This window comes from Apteryx rowi, unplaced genomic scaffold (assembly GCF_003343035.1).
Source record: "Apteryx rowi isolate R43461 unplaced genomic scaffold, aptRow1 scaffold_732, whole genome shotgun sequence".
NCBI lineage: Eukaryota > Metazoa > Chordata > Aves > Apterygiformes > Apterygidae > Apteryx > Apteryx rowi.
The window spans coordinates 112,543-132,908 of NW_020451019.1; the positions used below are offsets into that span (position 1 = coordinate 112,543).

The 20,366-nt window shown below is 34.0% G+C and overlaps 1 protein-coding gene across 1 annotated transcript in view; it reads right to left on the reverse strand.

The window, feature by feature from the left end:
• Window positions 1-19,473: 19,473 nt before the first annotated feature.
• SLITRK5 (SLIT and NTRK like family member 5) overlaps window positions 19,474-20,366 on the reverse strand; it is a 2,895-nt gene continuing 2,002 nt past the window's right edge. Inside the window, exon 1 of the mRNA XM_026087797.1 lies at window positions 19,474-20,366. This exon is cut by the window's right edge and continues 2,002 nt beyond it. Coding sequence (XP_025943582.1) covers window positions 19,474-20,366 — 893 coding nt within the window.

The window sequence follows — 20,366 nt, forward strand, 5'->3', positions numbered from 1 at the left end:
GCTCAGATGAATTCTACTTTTAAAGATTTCAGTTAATTAGATCTTTAAATCTAATCTTCAAATAAAACTGATGATAGAGGTCATTCTGCAATGGCAGGTCAAAGCAAACTGTGTTTTGCTTTTCTATTCTGTAATATTTTAAAAGATCAGTAAAGAAAACCAGAATGGAGAAGATAAAATGTGTCAAATATATAGATGACATAATGGGAAAAAATTACAGACTGTATGCTTTGAACATTACATAAACAAGTGCACAGGAAAGTAAATTGATGCCACTGATTAAAGATTTTTTTGATCAAAACATGAATAGTAGTCCAAACCACTTGGCAGGTTACATATGGGAACATTTTAGACTTCAAAGTATGACATACTGAAATTTGATCTAAGAACCCAACATAAAATAGTCATTCAATATCAGAATGAAAATGTTTCTCTGTGTTCCCTTATTGCCCACAGAAGTGTCTCAAGCAAGACGAGAAGTATGTTAAGACAGCCTTAAATGTCTATCAGGTGATGGTGTTGTGACAGCAGCACCTAGGCACATTGAATGGAGGATATATCAACAGAAGGTATATCAAAAGAAAAATTAAAAGTTCATTTAAAAGTTGTCTGCTCATTATATACATTTTAAAATAGTTCTGTATATTTAAGAATGCCTTATAGATGCCACCATTCATGAAAGATATAATTCTAACATAGTTACAAATATTCAGATTTTTTTTTCCTGTAATAATTTAAGAGTTTTAGCAATCTTTCCACACAGCAATGTCCAAACTTTTGGAAATAAAATAGTCAAAAAGCTTTTTTTTAAGCAATACTATATTCTGTGAAAGATAGAAATAGCACACCATTTTTTTTTGTTTGTGTGAATATGGGTATATGTTTATGTGCTGGCATTTGTGTGTATGGGTGCCTGTGTGGGACAGAGATGGAGAGGAGTAATATCACAAGGGGTCTTTATCTTCTCCAGTTGCCTTAGTGACTCGCAGCTAGTTATTTCAACAGATGTAAGGGAGCCCCATCTTCACAACTTTAACGTATCTCACACACCAAGGAAGGTATTTTACCACATATATGGCAGTGCTGAYGATTTTTTGAGATATTCTTTTGTTGAGAATAGAACACTTTTACTGTGTTTCACTTATGAGAAATCTAGGATATGAATGGGTCTGTTGTCAAGACTTTAATATACATGATTCTTACACAGCAGAAATAATTCCCAACGTACTGGCCATTGCGTGAAAGGCCTGTTGTGACTTCTACAAGTGTTTTCTTGGTTTGAAAACAAAAAACTTGAAAAGGAARATGGTCTCCTCTTTATTAATTGAAACTTCATTGTTAACAGAAAGTACCTTAAACTTTATGTGTGCATGACTTGGAGGGATTCAAAGTTGTTATACCCCAAAAGTTTCCAAAAATGTTGTCTCTGTTAATATTCAGCATTCATCCTGAAATTAGATAAAAGTCTGTGTGGTCCTGGGATTTTAATAAAAGCATTAACAGTCAAAAAAGAAACCTAACTATCCTTCTCCTAAAAGAAATTAAAGACCTTTGCCTGCCTTTAGTTTAAGGTTAAAGCTTCAGGTTTCATTAAGAAAAGAATTTTATTTGCAGAAGAGAACCATTGAACACAGGCCTTTTTGCTTAATATCACTTTACATACTGAAATAATAAAATTTTAAAATAAGAAGAAAGCAAACTAATGCATTAAGGCTAGACTGCCTCCCCAYTGAGCAGCAGATAACCATGAATGCTTCAACTAAAGTCACTTTGGATCAATGAATCTAATCAGGGTGAACAAAGAATTTGTTCTGAAATTAATATAAACATAAAGTGCACTTTTCACTTATAATGAAATGACATTACAATTGATAAATTTGTAATCAAGAAAATGCATACAGCTTATGGTATATAAATATAAATCTATTAGACTATAAAAATGATTTACCCACCACTCTTCCTTGGGACCAGTATGATTTGTACCTGTATGTTGCCTGAAGCACAAATTGTAGAATAATCTGGGAAAGTTTGGCTCAACATAGGTCTGGTAATTGTAATGAGATTGGATTTCCTTTTCATTTTGCAGTGATTAACTTGTTAATGGACTATGAGTAACAATGTTTTAGGGCAGGTAGGCTAAAAGGAAACCACAATATACATATAAGAGAGAAACTGTATCTTTGCTGCTATTCTTTTAGAACCAATATTCAAAACAATAGAACATTCACACTTTTGTGCAACACAGTGGGGATGAAATAAGAAAGCTCAACAGGTACATTATGTCAATTAATTGTAAAGTATCACAGTAAAGAAGAAAAGTACTTTCTTCATTAATATAAACAATTAGGTAGACAAATCTATAAATAATAATATCTATAAATAATAATAATAATTGTATAAAGAAAATAAAATTATATCTGAAAAGTAAAACATTTCCAGCTTAGCGAAAATAAAGTTTGGCAAGATAATGCAATTTAAAATAGTTTGTAATGTGTACTTATTTCTTCTTATGGAGGGAAAGCTTGATAATACTAAAAATGTCACAGCAAGATGTGATATGCAATGAAGACGATGTTCTCTTAATGTTAGACATTATCTGGAGAAGTATCTTTCAGTGAACTATTATCACTTTTTAATAATGGTTTGAATATCAGTATTGTAATATATTAATTAATATATGGCTGTTGGTTTCTGGGTTTTTTTTGTTGTTGTTGTTGTTCTCAGCTCTATGTAGTTGTACTGAAAATAACCACTCAGAACCTGAACTCCTCTATACTACAAATTTCTTTGTCTGTCATATGTGACCTTTGTGTCATTTGCTTTTAATCCATGCTTTATGTTAAATAAGTGACCACAGTCCAAATTAGATTACCTAGATCTAGAATATAAATCTGATTCAAAGGTATTTATTTTGTGCCTAGCATTTTAGTTTAACCATTGCATCCTTCGTTTTTTTTCTGTTATCTCATTTTCTGTTTCCATTACAGTTTGCAATCCTATTTCTTTCTTCTTCTGAAGTGTTTCACTTCAAGAAGCAGATTAATGCACACTGGAATAGGTATAAAAAAAAAAAAAAGCGTCCTTTCACTTAGATTGATCTAAATCAAGATTAACTCTCAGACAGCAATGTCAAGGGATGTCAGTATAAAACAAATGGGGGGGGGGGCACAATTTGTATACTAAATATCACATGAAATCATTATATAAATCACTTGYAGACTGCACAACTAGGACCTTACAGGTATCAAGTCGCCTTAGCATGAAAGCTTTAGGCCACTATTATGTTACAATCCCGGGAAAACACAGTACAGAAAGATATACATATATACTTTTATATATGTATATATATACAGAAGTTGAAATATACTCTCAGCTAGTCACATACATTTTCATTTAACCAAAACAAGCCCACCTAAGTCAATGCAGTTATGTGCATGTAACTAAGGACTAACATTTGGTCTAATAGGAATAGGAACAGTCAATGTTATTGCTACATCAACTTTCCTTTTCCCTTTTCCATCCTTTAAAACCAGAGGCCATGGTGGTCGCCTTAATTATCACATAATTTAAGGTTTTACCTAGCTGCAGATATCTCTAATGTCATGTCCATAAACATAGGCATACAAATACACATATATCTCCCTCTGAACACATCTATTTTTCAGTCATTTCTGTACCTTTTCATCTTGTCTGCTTGTCATTTCTCTTTAGTCCTGTTTGTGGTGTTTTTTAAGCATGAGGGTTGTTCTTTGGTGTTCTTATGCCCAATCCTGGATAATCTTTAATCAAAGGGTAAAAGAGAGGGCAATGAAAGTTAGACCCCTCATGATTCAGTACATACCATGATGAAAACTACCTGACATAGCAGACCTCCTTTGAGAGGCAGGAGGACAGACAACAGAGGGAAATACAGGGAAATACCATCTTGGGATTCTAATACCTTGGTAAAGAACATCCTGCTGCTGGCTTTAATAGTTCATAACAACAGCTGTCTTCCCCTTGTGAATGTTTCCTACGATGTAGACTTCCTTCATATGACATTCTTCAGTTCCAGCTACCTCTCGTATTGCTTCATGCCTCACTGCACCACAGGAGACATTGTATTGCAAAAACCTCTTCTCTTGCAGAGTGCCTAAGCACCACAGGAATAATACTTCTCTGTCAGAATGAAAAGAGTCTTTGTTATATATTTCCAACTTTTTTTTCCAGATATATACCAATAACAATAAAAATTATCTGACACCATTTAATAGATTAACATTGTCACAAAATTCAGTGAAACCGTGCCAGATACATTATGGCACTTTGCTGCATAATTTTGGCTTAATGTGCTTTAGAGTATATGAGATCTTTTATATACATGTATAAGCATATATAGATATCATGTATACCTATGATGCTGTATAAATATGAGTGGAAAATATACATAGAAATATACATGTGTCCATAGTTATAAATCTGTCTATATAATATATATGTTCATGATGATCTCTAATGTTTAATATTGCAAGTATAAATATTATCAATCTAAAGATAGTCTTTGGATTATTCTGTAAAGTACCTCACTGCATTTCTGAGGTATTAATATTATTTAATGTTTGTTTTCTTTACTGTTCATTGAAGAATAATATACAAAATGAAGATTTTTTTTCATTGCTATAAGAAGTTGTCAGACAAAAGTACCAATTTTATGAGGCAGAAAGATTCAGTGAATAATCAAGAGAAACTTTTCCAATTGATCAAACAATCAAAAACTGAAGGCTCAGTCCTGCAAATACTTAGACATATGAACAATTCTACTCCCATAAATAGTTCTCAGTAATATTATTATAAAACTTCTGAAAGTAAAATTACTCATATGGTTCAGAGCATGCAAGATTAAGTCTAAATAGCAGTAATATATAAACCATTGAAAGTGTTATTTTTGCTACAGAATTCCACTTTAAATGTACATTCAGTTTGACAATAAGACATTTAAAACCATTCTGTAAAATAACATTGCTTGACCTCATGTTTTCTGAGTATGGCTTTCTAAATATCTATTAAAACAAATCTTAATGAATTACTCTTTTATTAATTAGTTAAAATATATTATGAAACTTAAAAAATATTATGCATTGGTAAAAATGMATTTTTATAGTTTACAGTTATGAGAACTGTGTATGAAAATGTGTATTTTATCACACATTCTTAAGTTACTACAGTATATTAATGACACAACAGTATGAAGTGATACATTATGTAAATAAGCTAAGCTAGCTGAATGTAACTGTTTCTAAGATTTTTATATCAACTATTAGCTTACTGGCAGGTTTTGGGAGGATTTTTTCTGGCAAAACTGGTGATAAAAGTCCAAATATTGAGCAATTTTGACTTTTGAGAAAGGTTTTAGTTAAATATAAAGGCCAGGTAAATAGAATGTTGTGCTTGTTTTTGTTTTTTTATTTTAGGCAAAGTCATATTTTGTTTCTCAGGAAGATTTTTATTTAACAAATTCTAAAATACATTTGAAAAATAGTACTTTCTTAGGAATTTTTTTTTCCATATTGAGCATGTCCAAAAAAAGTTCTATTTTGACCTCACTTTCTAATACAAAATTCATGTTTCTTGTAGATTACAGGTATGCCAATAAAAACATGTTTAATGGAAATTAATGAAAAGGATTCTAGCACTCAGTAAAGTCTTACAAAATATTTATTAGTAAAAAATACAATACAAAAGATTTTAAAGATCAGATCCTACAATCCTTTGCTGAGCAAGTTGGAAATTAGCAAAGAATGCAGAATTTGACCATAACTAATTTATTTCTAATACAAGATGGATGTACGATCTTAGTATTGCATTAGTCAGACCCTGATCCTCAAAGGCATAAGACTTCTTCCCTTAAATATTTTTGACTAACTGTTGTTTAGCCCTTTCATTATTATATAATTGTGTATGAACTGAATAATTTGAGTCAGACTGAAAATTTCTTTGCCAAGCAAAAGTCCACTGCTTTCTTTGGGAGTCTTGCCTGATTAGAATTGCAAAATCAGGCCTTATGTAGGGAAGATATAATAGGAAACATATTAAGTGACTGTGAGATCACAAACTAATCCTATCCTAAGGATAAAATCTAATCCTATTTTTGACTGAAGTGATAAATTCCTCCTGGTCTGAGTCATCAGCACATGGATATTTACTTCTTTCTTGTTTTGTGTGTGTGTGTGTGTCTGTGTGTCTGTGTGTGTGTGTGTGTGTGTGTGTGTGAAAGAGATGGTTCAGTATCCACCTTAATACATCTTTCATAAAAATAGAACCAACCTATAAATGTGTTTATGACATCATAAGAATAACTAAAAGTATTAAGAATGTAATACTTCTATTAAAAACACATATGAAAGAAAATAAAAGTAATAGGGTCTTAACTGTTGTGACTGTTTTCCACATCTATCTGTAGTTTTGTGGAAGAGTTAGGACTTTATTTTACTTGGATGAAATCTCATTAGAGAAGCTGTGAGTTTTCTAGCCAGAAACGTAGGTGAGAAAACAAGGCATTTGTTCATCCAGCAAGACTTAGTCATTTTTATATTTCTAGGTTCTTAATATTATAAAAGGCTGTAAAACTCTGTGTTATTAGTAGATGGAAGTATTAGATCTGCTGATGAAGTTGCTAACAAGATGCCTTCCTCTAACACCTTCAAAACTGCTGCTAAAGCAGCATCTATATAATAGATACATACAGTATGCTGTGATGTYTCTGAAAACCCTTTTTATGAACTATATTCTTAGTCTTCTGTTGTGGGACAGCCAAGAGAATTCAAATACACTGTCAATATTTTAATCATGTGCAGCATGAAAAAGAATATTCTTTAAAAACTGAGATTATGTCTTTTTAGTAAAGTATATAGAGTTTATACTTTATTTTAAGGAACTATATACAGTATCTTCTGTTTGATCTTGGATATGTCAAAAATGCAAAGCTATGTCTTCTGTGATTTTGCCAATGGATTTAATAAATACTTATTTTAAGACCAGAAGAAAACTGTTGAACTCATCCAGCCCAGTAATCTCTAACTTCTTTTTGAATATACAGTATACATATACCATTTGGTGACAGATGAACTACTAGATAAATTGTTCTCATGCTTACTTACTCTTGGAGCTGCTTATTTTTGAGTCGAGACACAAAGCATTTAATTAGAGTTAAACAAAACAGACCAAAGCTAAGTTTTTKGGGKTTTTTTTTGGTATTTTGAAAGTTTTCTTCATTTCATTTGTTAAATTTTAATCACTTTTAAACTGTGAAATAATTGTATTAATTCATTGTTCACCAGTATAATTCCCTTGAGAAAAAAAAAAAATCAGTGAAAAACAGTTTGGGCCTTGTTTACAGTATTACAAATATGTGAATTAGTTCCAACTTTTTTTCACCACTGCATGTCACTTAGTGTTTTTGTAGCTGACAAATTTTATACAAAAGGCTGTATTTTAAAAATAAACAAAAATATCAGAATACATGGCATACGGCTTGCTTCCAGTTGGCACCACAGGTATAAAAAATCAAATCCTGTCCTCAACCTGTATCAGCAATCAGCATAATATGTAAGATGAAACAGTATGGAAATATATGCCAAATACTGATTGTAATACCAAGATTTCCTCAGACAGCAATTGAAAAGTAATCAGCAAAAAGGTACAATAGCTATAGAAGTTTTCCTGTATTTTGTTATTACATTTTTCTGAAATGATTTTGTACTATTGCACAAAAAATGCAAATCTGAGCCCCAAAATTTGTGCATAAAAAAATGGCTGAACAATGAAAGTGATATCAAAGTGATTAGAAGTACTGGAACTGATATTCAAATCTTCTGAAAAAAATTACAATAATATGTTTTGGATAAAATCTCAAACAGAAATCTTAATCAGTAGTTGAAATATTAACCTTACCATTTGGACCCCTTTAAAATTAGATTTTATTTCTTTAAATTTGCAATCTGGGTACGATAATATTCACTTCCTGTCTAAAGCACTGGATAGTATTGCTGTGTAAGTTGAACAGTTACACGTTTCAGTGGTAGGAGAAGTAATGTTTGAATGTAGCTTTTATTAGCTTCTTAAGTGCCTAGTGCTGTTCYCATTGGCAGTGCTCCCATTGACTTCAATCAGGGCAGGAACAGGCCCTAATTTTGTAAGGCACTTTAGGATCCTTTGGGAAGAAAGGTGTTAGAAAAGTACAAGACATAATAAACAATTAGCTGTCAACAAAGCACTCTCACAAATACCTCCTATAGTCACACAACACCATATCTTAATTTCAGATTTCAGCTTGCTGTAGCAATTTTAATGCTGCTGATGAATGACTATTCGTCCGGGCACTGAGACATTTTGCGACACCATAATTTCAGGCTTTGAATTTTGATTCTCATGTAATTAAAAAGACCAAACCCATCAAATGCATTTTTCTAAAGTTACAAAAAATCAGACCAAAACATCTGCCTGTATTCTGACTAGGATGCTCTAACTCTAGCTAAAACCTCTTTCATGTGTAAGAATCTGACAGTAAGGGTTAAAGCACTACATTTAACATAAATAGATATATTCAATATTCTAGGTATTCAGTAATGTGCATACTATAGGTTTTTACTTTTTCATCAGTCTATTTGGACAATGAAAATAAAATCATACCGTTTTCACTTCTGTTAACAACAATCCTTGCTTTCAGATTCTCTGCCCTGTAAATACCTTCTTTCTTCTCAGTGTTAAGAAATAGTTTTGACAACATTTATCTTTTATATATTTAAAATGCAGAGGTAAATATAAGTTGACAATATTCCCAAAACATGAATTCTCTAAAAAGGAGTTCCTATTTCATCGGTATGGCATTTAACTCTTTCTAACACAGGTATACAGATATTAGCCAGTTGTTCACTCACCTCCTAAAAACCTCACCTCCAGTTAGTACCAAAAATAAATACAGTCTGATTTTTCAGAGTTCAACAATAACAACAACAACAACAACAACAACAACAACAACAGTTCTAACTGAAACCTTTGGAAGATAGCTATGAAATATCTTTATAATTATAGTTCATTCAAATTCTGTAGTTCCTGTTCAAATAAAATATCTAAACTTTGTTAGAAGCAAAGCCTAAATGAAGAAATTCAAAACATATAGATGTTTATATTTCTTATATGGCTTTACAGTTCAAATCTCTAAATAAATAAAAATATTCATTAACCCTCCTAGTACCTTATTGTCATCAGACTTAAGCATTATTATGAGTAACTGTTTCAAGACAGTAACATTCAATAAATAGTAAAACAAAACAAAATAAAACAAAAAGTAATCCTTGCAGAAATTGGAGCAGCATTAGATTTCAAACTCTCTCAGCTTTTCTGAGCATTTCAAGATGCTATAATGTTCTCTGTTTGGTACACAAATCTAATTGTGTATTGTCTGCATGAGCACAGACAAAGTTATATTGAGTTTTTGCTCCCTTTTTAGAGGAAGAAAAGACTTTAGTCACAGTAATTATTATCCTAGTATCTTCAGGAATTCCCACTCAAGCAAATCAGAAATCAGACTAAAGGAGTGACTCAAGTCTATATGTGTCAGGCACATATCTGAAGGTCTATTTTCCAAACACTAAAGTTGTTACACAAAAATCCCACTGAATTTGATGAGATTACTTATATCAATCAAATTATTCATGTGTATGCAGTCATAAAGTTAAAGCCTGGTCTTTGAACCTTTTTCTTCATTACTGTGTTAAATTATCTTTCCATTAGGGTTGTGAAGCAATACCGAGCTTTAATAATTAAGTGATCATGTGTGAGGCCTTACATCAACATACAGAGCAGGAGGTAAGGGCAACTGAGTATAAAACAAACATAAGAGAAAAAGAATGTCATTATGTAACTGTAAGTTGAAATTACATAATATTGATCAGGGCAGAATTGGGAACTTTTGATATTTCACTGGATGATTAGGTACAGCAATAACTAATTCTCAAATATTCAAATAGCAAGTGAGATAAAATAAATACATATTGTAGCTTTAAAAAAAATGTCCAATTCATTTGGACAATAACTCCCAAGAAAAATTTTWTAGAGAGAAAATGATGAGAGGATGTCATTTCTCTCCACAATTAAACCTCTGATCCTAAGACCAAATCTAACAAAAACTTCTATGTAATCAGAGAAATCTTAAGAAATATTTAATTACAGAAAACATTCTGTATATAAAATATACTGAAAATTATGGAACATGTTCAGCATATAAACTCACATATGGATGAAAAATTATTACCCATTATAAATACATTCAATAATATTTCTAAAAATTGATGAATTTAGAATCATTATCTCATCTATTTTTTGTATTTATAGAAACAAATTTTCTCAAAAGAGTAGCAACTTATTATTTAGGAAAAAATTAATGGATTTGTTAAAGAAGTTTTGATGTACAAGTTAGTACAATACATATTAGTAGACTTCTACAGTTTTAAACTTTAAGTAATATATTGTACAATAAGCCCAATAGATTTTACTGTTTAGCATGATATTATGGTACATCGCCATCTATTTTGTTAGCAGCTATTACCTGCTGTGTCAAAAAGGTATAAAGAAACATTTCAGACCTTGTCAGAAACTGTCAACAAGGAGTTCATTATACCACTTTAATTACTGTGCTGAAAAAATCCATTATATAGCATTGCTATGTGTGAAAGAGTTACTCTTTTAGAGGGAAGATGAATTAAAAAAAAAAAGGCTTCATTCTGCATTGGTGCCCTATACATACATACATATAAATATAAAGTAAAAGTATTACAAAGCTAATTATATAACTATATGTATATGTATGTATGCATGTTACAGATTTACACTAATGATGCTATAGATAAAATTTACAAAAAATTCTCTATCTGAAACAACACCTAAAACATAATTTCCATCAACTTTGACAAGGATTTTGCTTAAGGTCCTACTCTAGCTGTCAGAGCTACACAGGTAAACTCTTGAGCCTCTTCACAATACTGTAAAAAGCAGTGGGAAGGTGAAAAAGTAGACCATGTAATTCTGATTAGAAAAACAATACCAATATAAAGAGTACAATATCTTTCTTTACAAGAAAATATGCATACTTAAGAACATTACTTAGATCCTTCTGCAGACAACTGGGCTCCATGCACAAAATAAAATAAAAAGTATGCTACAAAACAAAGGTGACCAGTTTGATTCAAAATAATGTTTAAGAAAAAGGAATAAGACAAGAAAACAGAAAATTAAAATAGAAAATGCACAACTGTTACCTCCAGTTTATACACCTAGACTGTTATTTTCAAATATTAATGTTATAATCTCCAGGAAGCCATCAATCTATAATATTTGGAAATTGTTGCCACAACCAGTATTGACTACATTGCACACTAATTTTGGATGGAAATAGACTAAAAATATCCACCCAAAAAAGGCTATGAGTAACTTAATCGGTGAAAAAGAAAATAACCTTTAGAAACACCTGAAGTTATAATTGATTGAGGTGCTATCTGAAAAATCTTTGCAACTTAGAGTTTCCCTATGCAATGTAAACTGATAAACAGTCTATAATATTGCAGAAGGAAACAAAAACTTAAGACAAACTATTCAGAACTTTCAAAAAATGAAATCAATAGGAGAATTTTCATTCACCTCAAAAACATCAAATATACTGACTAGTCATTTTTCCTTTGATGCACTTTTCGTCATCACTAAAACAAGATAGTTATACTTGGGAGGAAAAGATTCAGCAGAATATTTGTTCTTTGAAAAGATATGGTTCAAGTTCTTTAATCTTCATATAGGCATTTCTTATAAATTTAAGAACAGAAAAGTGTATATATTCTTGAATTTTGAGCTTAATGTGAATGATACTGTATCCTATATGCATGTTTTGCTATGTATTATCAGATAAAATCTGAATGTGCAGTACTTCATCTAACTAAGCCTAAGATCATGTAACCACACCATTATATCACTGATAAATAGTTCTATGAATGGTTTAAAAAACTATGTGAAAACTATTTAAAATTGGATTATAAATAAATTTTAGATAAATGTACTGACATAGCTGATTCAAATAAATATGTTGCCAACCTGAAAATGTTTATAATTTCTAATTTTATAAATTTTAAAATAGAATCTACAATGAGAAAACTGTATCACAGCTGAAGAGTTTCATTACAGTGAACAACCCTGCTTTAATTTCAGTAGAGAGCAATTACCATTGGGACCTCCAGCTTTACTGTACTTGTGACTGAAAAACTGAGTATTTCATCTAAGATCAGCATTTACAAAGAGACCAATTTTTGTCATGCAACAGTTACTACACAATTAAATACAGTTCTGAATTATTTATTTTCAGCTAAATTTAGATATCTAATATTGAGAGCTTTGTAATGACTGGCTTCAGTTTCATAAATACACTTGGTATGTGTTTATTCATTTGATTAGACAAATTAATTGCTATCATCTTAAAGAAGTTACAGCAAAGTTAAATTCAGGCCACTCATGTTATAGAATATTATTTCAAATGTGAAGAGTAAAGTTTCAAGATGCAGGAATATGACTGCACCCAAACTACATTCAGCAAGTTGCCAGCTGGCTTTGGGCCTGATCCTTTGTTCCTAGACACCCAAAACTTACATTTATATTAATATATTAGACAAGTCAAAGTCTTGCAGGACTGGGGTGACTTTTTTGTGATTCTGTGTGAAATAGCAGTCAAATCCTGTGCCACATTCCAKGTCTAAAAGCTTTCAAAACACACATGGAAATATTCTGCATCACAATATAGACAATGTTACTTAAAGAAAAAAATATATATATGCATGTATACATGTATACATGCATATATATACATATATATATACAGTTTTAAAAATGCAGGTGCTAAAAAGGTAAAAAAGATATCTACTTCTAAATTAAACTCTGTTTTCCTTAATTAGAGAACTGTACCAGGCTGTCACCTTTCAGGCTTTACTTTAAGAATCTAACTTAGTCAGTACTTACATTTAAATATATTTTTGATTAAAGGTGATATGATGTCTCTGACAACAGCAATCTAACACTTTGTCCCATTACCCAATAAAGTTTTTGCTGCAGTATTGGTACAAAATTACCAGCATGTGTTGATAATCTGATATTCATAATATCAGGTATAATGTTGAAATCATGAGAAAAAAATGTTTTATTACATGACATATTGAACTAAACAATTACTATTTCAACTCTTTATTTCACCTCAATCTAGACTTATATTTTTGAAAGGTCATCCAGGACCTCATGATATACAGCAGTAATCATCATGTGTCCAAACAGAAAAATTCTTCAAACATGGTCCTTAATTTTCTGCCAGATTTAAATATATTCTATATACGAAGCTGCAAAACAGCAGTARAAGTAACGGCATCTTCCATGGCAAAACCACCATAGAGGAAATCATTTTTATCTAATTCAAGGTTTCAGTATCAAGCCCACAAAATTAAATACAAGTATGCTGTCAGTTCATGTGGTCCATCATACCAAAGGGCCACATTTGTGTATGCAGATGTCAGATGAACTTCCCACATAGTCAGGTCAAAATAGTCCCAAGCTAAATTTTAAAGTGCTATACTAAATTAATGTTCAGTTAATATGCCAACAGACTAGAAGTATATGTAATTCATTTTTGGGGTACAGAGCAGAACTAACAAATGTTTATCATTACTGTATTCAAATTTCTCCCTTTACAAAACAGTAATGCTATTAGAATGGCTTATTTAAGTGCTATAAGGCCAAACTCATAAAAGTAGGATAAATCTTTTGTAATTTCCTTAAGTCAGTGGATTCCGGTTTCATACTTATACAACTAGAAGCAGAAAGTGGCCCATTATCTGTAAGTTAAATAGTTAATTTGATGAACATTTAATTACAAACTTCATTACACTTTATTTCTTTGGATATTCAATTAATTAAATGCCTCTGGTTCCTAGGACCTAAATGCATCTCTTTCTGTTTACTAACACTGTTCTTTTCAGTATTTTAAGAATAAACAGTTGTTCTAAAACATAGGTGTGCATAGTATTTCTGGAGTATTATTACACTATGAAGTACTTTGAAATGTAGCTGAATAATGAAAAGGAAAAGTGATAAAAATTGTAAAGATATGTGGTATTTATATTAGGGATAGTATTTATACATAGATGGATAAACACAGATCCGCAGGAGAGTATTGCTGGAGTGCAAGGAGATTTATGTGCTCTCACCTCAACAGAGCACACCACAAAGCTTTTAGGAAAGGTAGRGAAATTACATAAATGAACAAGCAGTTGGGGCCACCCTTTTCAGAGTGCTGCTCTTCTGTCCCTTCCTCCCACAGAACCAGCACACCTGTCTACTTCTCCATCCCGGTATCACTCTTTAGCTTGAGGTTCCACATTTTCCAGAGTAAATGGATGCTGCAGAAAGGAGGTACAAATTCCCTACAATCAAATAATCAAAACAAATATTAAGACCATTTGAAGACTGACAGCTATAGAAATTGTCTTTCATTCATTCTCTTCTATCTCTATTTCAATTTCTTGTTTAATGCCAGTAGTGCCAGTAATGTTCTCCAATCTGCATGAGACAAAGAGTTTGGCCCCTTCTCTAGAGGCTGGTTTGGAGACTCTGCATGTCAGTATGCCAATCTTTACCCAAAAGAAGGGCCATTCAGCCTCTCCAAAGACACTGAGAAGTATAAAGAACCTGCCGAAGACATTCTTGTTTACCCAGTCATCATGTCAGATCCTTCAAGGTATAGTACCTTAAGGGACTGTGTCCCTGAGAGGGAACCATATGCATTAAGGAAACACCATTTAAGTTTCTGTGAGAAGCCTAGTCAGACATTTGAGCTCCAGCTAAATATAAGCCTAAACAACCTACAGAACCAAGATGTTACCTCCATATTTTACCAACAACCTTGATTAACTATTACTGCTTTTTCAAACCTGTTTTCTAAGATGTGTTTTCTATGGGTTATAGGCTCATTTTTAATAGTATTTTACCATTAATTTTGTCATATTAACAATTAAATTATTATTTGATATGAGAAAAGTTACCAACACCTCTAATATGCATTCCTAAAAAGAATACTCCTGAGAATTAGCTATATGTTATAGGGAAAAAAAAAATGAAAACATAGGAGAACATTCAGAAATGAAATACTGCAGCATACAGTTGTGCATGTTTTTACAAGCTTAAGCGACCATTAAAATAATGGGAGGTCAGTGTAAAAAAAGTGCAAGAATTTTGGCTGTAGGAGTATACAAGTGGAAACTGCTTTTATGTCAGATTTTTAATTGATGACAACTGACACAATGTTTGGTGTTTCAAGTCATCTGTAAGAATGTCTAGAAATTACAGGGATATCTTCTGGGACTAGCCAAGTGAAGTTCAGCACATTTTATTAGACAGGAGTAAAGTATATAACACAAAAAAAAACTAAAGCAAAAGAAAGGGAAAAGGAAAGGAAAAGGGAAAGGACAAAAGGGAGAGAGGGAGGAAGGGAAGTAAGTGAGGGAGGGAGGAAGGAAGGAAGGAAGATTTTAGAAAGCGAAAAGAAAGAAATCACACCTAAACTCACCATTTAGTGTTTAGGAAATTAAATTCATTACACAATTGGCACAATATTGGATAAAGAAAGTAAAAAGAAAAAGCTCAAAGAATATTTCTTTGACTCGTTAAGAATAAATGCTGTATATTGTTACAATCCATGTTTTGATTCTAGTAGTTACATTGAGAAACTAGGATTCTCTTCTACCTTTTTTCCTCTTTTATYATAGAATTTCTTGCACTTTTAAAAGAAAATGTGAGGTTGTACAGGTCTTTCAGTAAGCTCACTATTACTTGTCAAAAGACTAAAAAAAATTAGAGAAAAAAAGAAATCAGCCCAATGACCCACAAGCTAACATAGTGTTCATAATTCTTAAAATAATGTTTTTTGGTTGTTTTTTTTACACTTTTACCCCTTTGGTCAGCACTAACTCAGCAGATCATCATGTAGAAGGTTTCACTGATCTTGCTAACAAAACAGAGGTCATATTTTTATACAACCTTTTTTTCTTCAAACAAATCATCTTGTGTTTTCAAATCAGAAGCACATCTCCCTTTGTCATTTGACATTCCCATCTACATTTTCAAGCTGTAATTTTCCACAGATAATATATCATTGTAGCAACTGAGTGGGAAATCCTACTTCTGTTAAAGTCTTCATTCGAAAATAGCCCTTTCAGGTGTATTTGTGTATTTCAGGATAATTATGGACTAAACAATATTATTTTACACTTTGTATCCCTTTCTAAGGATTCCTCTTAAAGAATGCACTTTCTGAAGGTAACTGATGTCATTTACTTTTTTTCCCGCAACAGTGGAACTGATAATCTATTTTTTCTACTGGTGATGGGAAGTTGAAGGGTTTTAAACTAATTGTTCTTATTTTAGTGTAGACCCTTAGAAAAAATTATCAGTACTAATTATCAAGTGTGTGGAGAAAACAAGGAGGCAGCAATACTACTGGCCTCAGAAATGGCAGCATCACTGTGTGAGCATAAACAGACTGCTGAGGCATTTCTATCAGTTATTTCTTATAAATTCAAGCCATTCCTGCTCATTTACTCATTTGTGGATGCTGCCTCTTTGTGGCAGAATGCCATGTAAAATGTACCTTTCACATTAAGGACCTAATCCTACATTTCTGTTGAAATCAGTGCAAACTCCTATCTATGAGAAGTTTAGAATTATAGAGAAACAATATATATATATGTGAAAGAAYACACACTGCTTGCAGGACCTTCTCATTCAAGCCTTACAGAGTAAGTGTTCCTCCTAGTGAATGACGAAACCAGCGAGGCTGAAAATTTGCTTACTTATACCCATTTAACAACAGTGTCCCTACACTAAGTTTAAATGAAAGGAGAACCAGGCCATTGTTTTCAGTGGTTAGATGGGAAGTAATTCAAAATAAGGGCTCTAGAACTGCACCTCAGTCAGCAACACTCACATCTCTCACTAGGGTCAATAAAAAGTCTGCAGTAGATCAAGAGCAGTATGCAGAATAGCCATGTGTTGTTTTTCGTGACAAAAGAGCACTTATATTTGCATTTCAAATCTAAATAACAGTCCACTTACTAAACTGTCCAAGCTAAAGATAGTCATGCATTTTTTTTTTGCTTTTGCTTTGTGTGGGTGGCATAGAGAGAAGAACACATGCTGACAAGACATTTATCTTGAATTCCAACAGACCAAGTTATAGAGCTTTGTTTTTTAAAGGGGGGCATATTGCACGTGAATAGGAAAAGCAGAAAAGAACAGAGCCCTTTTGCAATAAAAGATGTACATGTCAGTAACAGTGCAAACAATACCAAACATGATAACCTAACGAAGAAAGACAAAACCTCATGTGAAATATCACTTACCCTGTTCCATACATTAAAGAAGACTTTGTAAAGAAAACAAAATGTAAATAAAAAGCTATCCTATTAAACATGTTGGTGAAACACATACCTACGTATCGCTCTCTGACCCATGTTATATATGCTGGTAATTACAGTATACTGTGTTTTGAAAATAAAAAACACATGTTATGCTTGAAACYGTTTGGTCTTTCTGATCAGGCAGATTGATTGCTAGTAAAGAGAATTCGACATATGAACAGATGATTCTGGCAAGAAATTTTAAACTTCAGATACTCATTACTTCATGTTCTTACATTTGAAATATTTATCAAGTGTTTATTCAGAAACTATTAAAAAATCACATGTGTGGGGATACATATGAGACATCAGTTGCCCCATCTTACAGTGATGCTGTGTTTATGAATATCCTTGCCATTGCCTGCTGCCCAGAGGGGTAAAGACATTGTATATAGATGTGTACAGTCCATCATTTGGTCTTTCAAGGTGCCAGTAAACACATGGATCTGTACAAGTGCAATTGTACTTGACTAAACAATCAGAAACTGGCTACAACAGTTGTCAAATCATTATATTTTGGTTGACTTAAAAAAAAAATTCTTTTCTTGCTAGAATGAATGATTTCTACATGTYCCTCACTAGTTTGCCCAACCATGTGTCCTAGCAGGAGGTTGCTAAAAGGTACCTTTTTAAACAGAGAAGCATGATTTTTTTTTTTCTATTGTGACCAGATTATACGTCTTAGATTGTCTATTAAGATTTGGTCATAACTGGTGTTAACTGTAATGATTTAAAAGGTTCCCCAATACTACATCAGCTTTGGAAAAAGAGCTCTGAATGTAGTGCAACACTTCTGAGCAACCCACAGACTTTGGACCCCATCCTGAAAAAAGAAAAAAACACTTAAACTTCCCAGTAATTCTACTTGTAAGAACAGCTCTGCATCCTCTACCCTACTACAGTCTTTTGGGCATTTGACTAACTTCGTTCCATGAGTGAGTCTATGGAGACTACACACATGAGTAAAGTTGTTCATGAGTAAAGTTGTTCATGTGCTTAAGTGCCTGCAGGATGAAGGCCTAAGTTGGGACTTCTTTCATGAGTACAGATACTTAAGTGAGTAAGAAATTGCAGGATTAGGCCCTAAAATAGTGAAGGAAAGAGAAATGCTAATGTGCATATAAAAATAGGTGCTACAATAAAATATTTTTTATATTTCATCAATAAGTTATTTTCACTAACCACTTATGGATCATATATCTCTGCACTCTTTAATGATTTGTCCACATCTACGGTGATCCTTTTAAAGATCATAATATATTTTTTAATTCAAAAGTCCAGAAAGCATACAAACACATCCTTAAAAAAAGGAAACCTTATATTAAAGTTGGGGTGTGCTAATCTCTCCGTAAAAGCCATTTAGACTCACCCATGGCTAAAAGGGGAAAATGTGCGCTGTACTCTTCAACCAGAAAGAAAATAAAATTAAACAATGTCTGTCCAAAGAAAGGTGACCACGACTTTCGTACTTGTAACCTGAACAATGTGACCTGACAAGACCCTCCTGCCGCCTTCCCCAAGCACACACCGGCACACACATAATGCAGGTGCTGTGCCCCGTTTACACAATAGGTGGTTTCCTACTTACAAACATGGGGGGGGGAAGAAAAGGAAAAGGAAAGAAAAAAGAAAAAAGAAAAGAAAAGAAAAGAAAAGAAAAGAAAAGAGAAAAGAGAAAAGAGAAAAGAGAAGAGAAGAGAAGAGAAGAGAAGAAAAGAAAAGAAAAGAAAAGAAAAGAAAAGAAGAAAAAAGAAACAGCACACCCTTTCTGAATCATTCCCCAAAGCTGAAAAATCCTGTGCCAAGGCACTTCACCCTACAACAAAACGAATTAAAGGGCGGGGGGGGGGGGGGGCGGAGGTCAGCGTTTATGTTTCTTTGTTTTGCGTGTGGTTGTTAAATACAAATACTCTAGAGAAGGAGCTGCTGGAGTTGTTGGGGGGGTGGAGAGGGGTGTTTCTCAGAACTGACTGAATGTGGTCTGTTTTTCCAGCACTTCGAGGTAGTCCGGCTCTGCGTTTAGTTTTGCTTTTAGCTCCAGGTACTCGTTCCTGTTGGGCTCTACATAGACAGTACTCGGGGGGTTGTAGAGCACCGTCTCCCGGAGCCTGCCGTCCCCCGGCCCCGGGTGCAAATACTGGTGGGGACGCCTAAGGTCATAGTTGGGGGAGTAGGTGAAAGCAGCGGGGAGCTTGGGGTAGTCAGGGAGGGTGGAGCCGGGGGTGCCCAGCGTGGAGGAGGAGGAGTGTTTGTCGGGCTCCAAAATGCCCCTGTAAAAGCGGTCGSCGTCTTGCACCGGGGAGAGCAGCTCCTCCCGGGGCTCGATGGTGCTCACGCTGTACGCGGGGCTGCGCTGGGGCGCATCCTCCCCGCCGGGCGGCGGCGGCGGCGGCCCCGCCGCGGGCTGCAGGGGGTGGCTGCTGTAGGTGACCTTGAGCTCGTGGAGGTCTTTGTAATCCTCGCCCGCGTTGCCCTCCCGGGAGCGGTAGATGGGGTTTTTGCACATGTGGCCCAGGGGGTGCGGGATGTACTCGTACACGTGCCCGGCGGGGGTCTTCACTTTGGGCAGCGCCGCCCCGCCGCCGCCGCCGCCGCCGCCGCCGCCTCCGCCGCCTCCGCCTCGGTGCTGCTGGTGGTGCGGGTGGTGGTGGTGGTGGTGGTGGCCGCCGCCGCTGTAGACGCTGTACTGCATGTTGAAGGAGCTCACGTCGGAGTTGTTGGCGCTGGCGTGGTCGCCCTGGCCCTTCTTGCGCCGCTTCATCACGAGCACGAATAGCCCCGCCGCCACGAAGACGGACATGATGAAGACCAGCAGCAGGCTGAGGATCAGCACCGAGAGCGGCACGGAGGAGC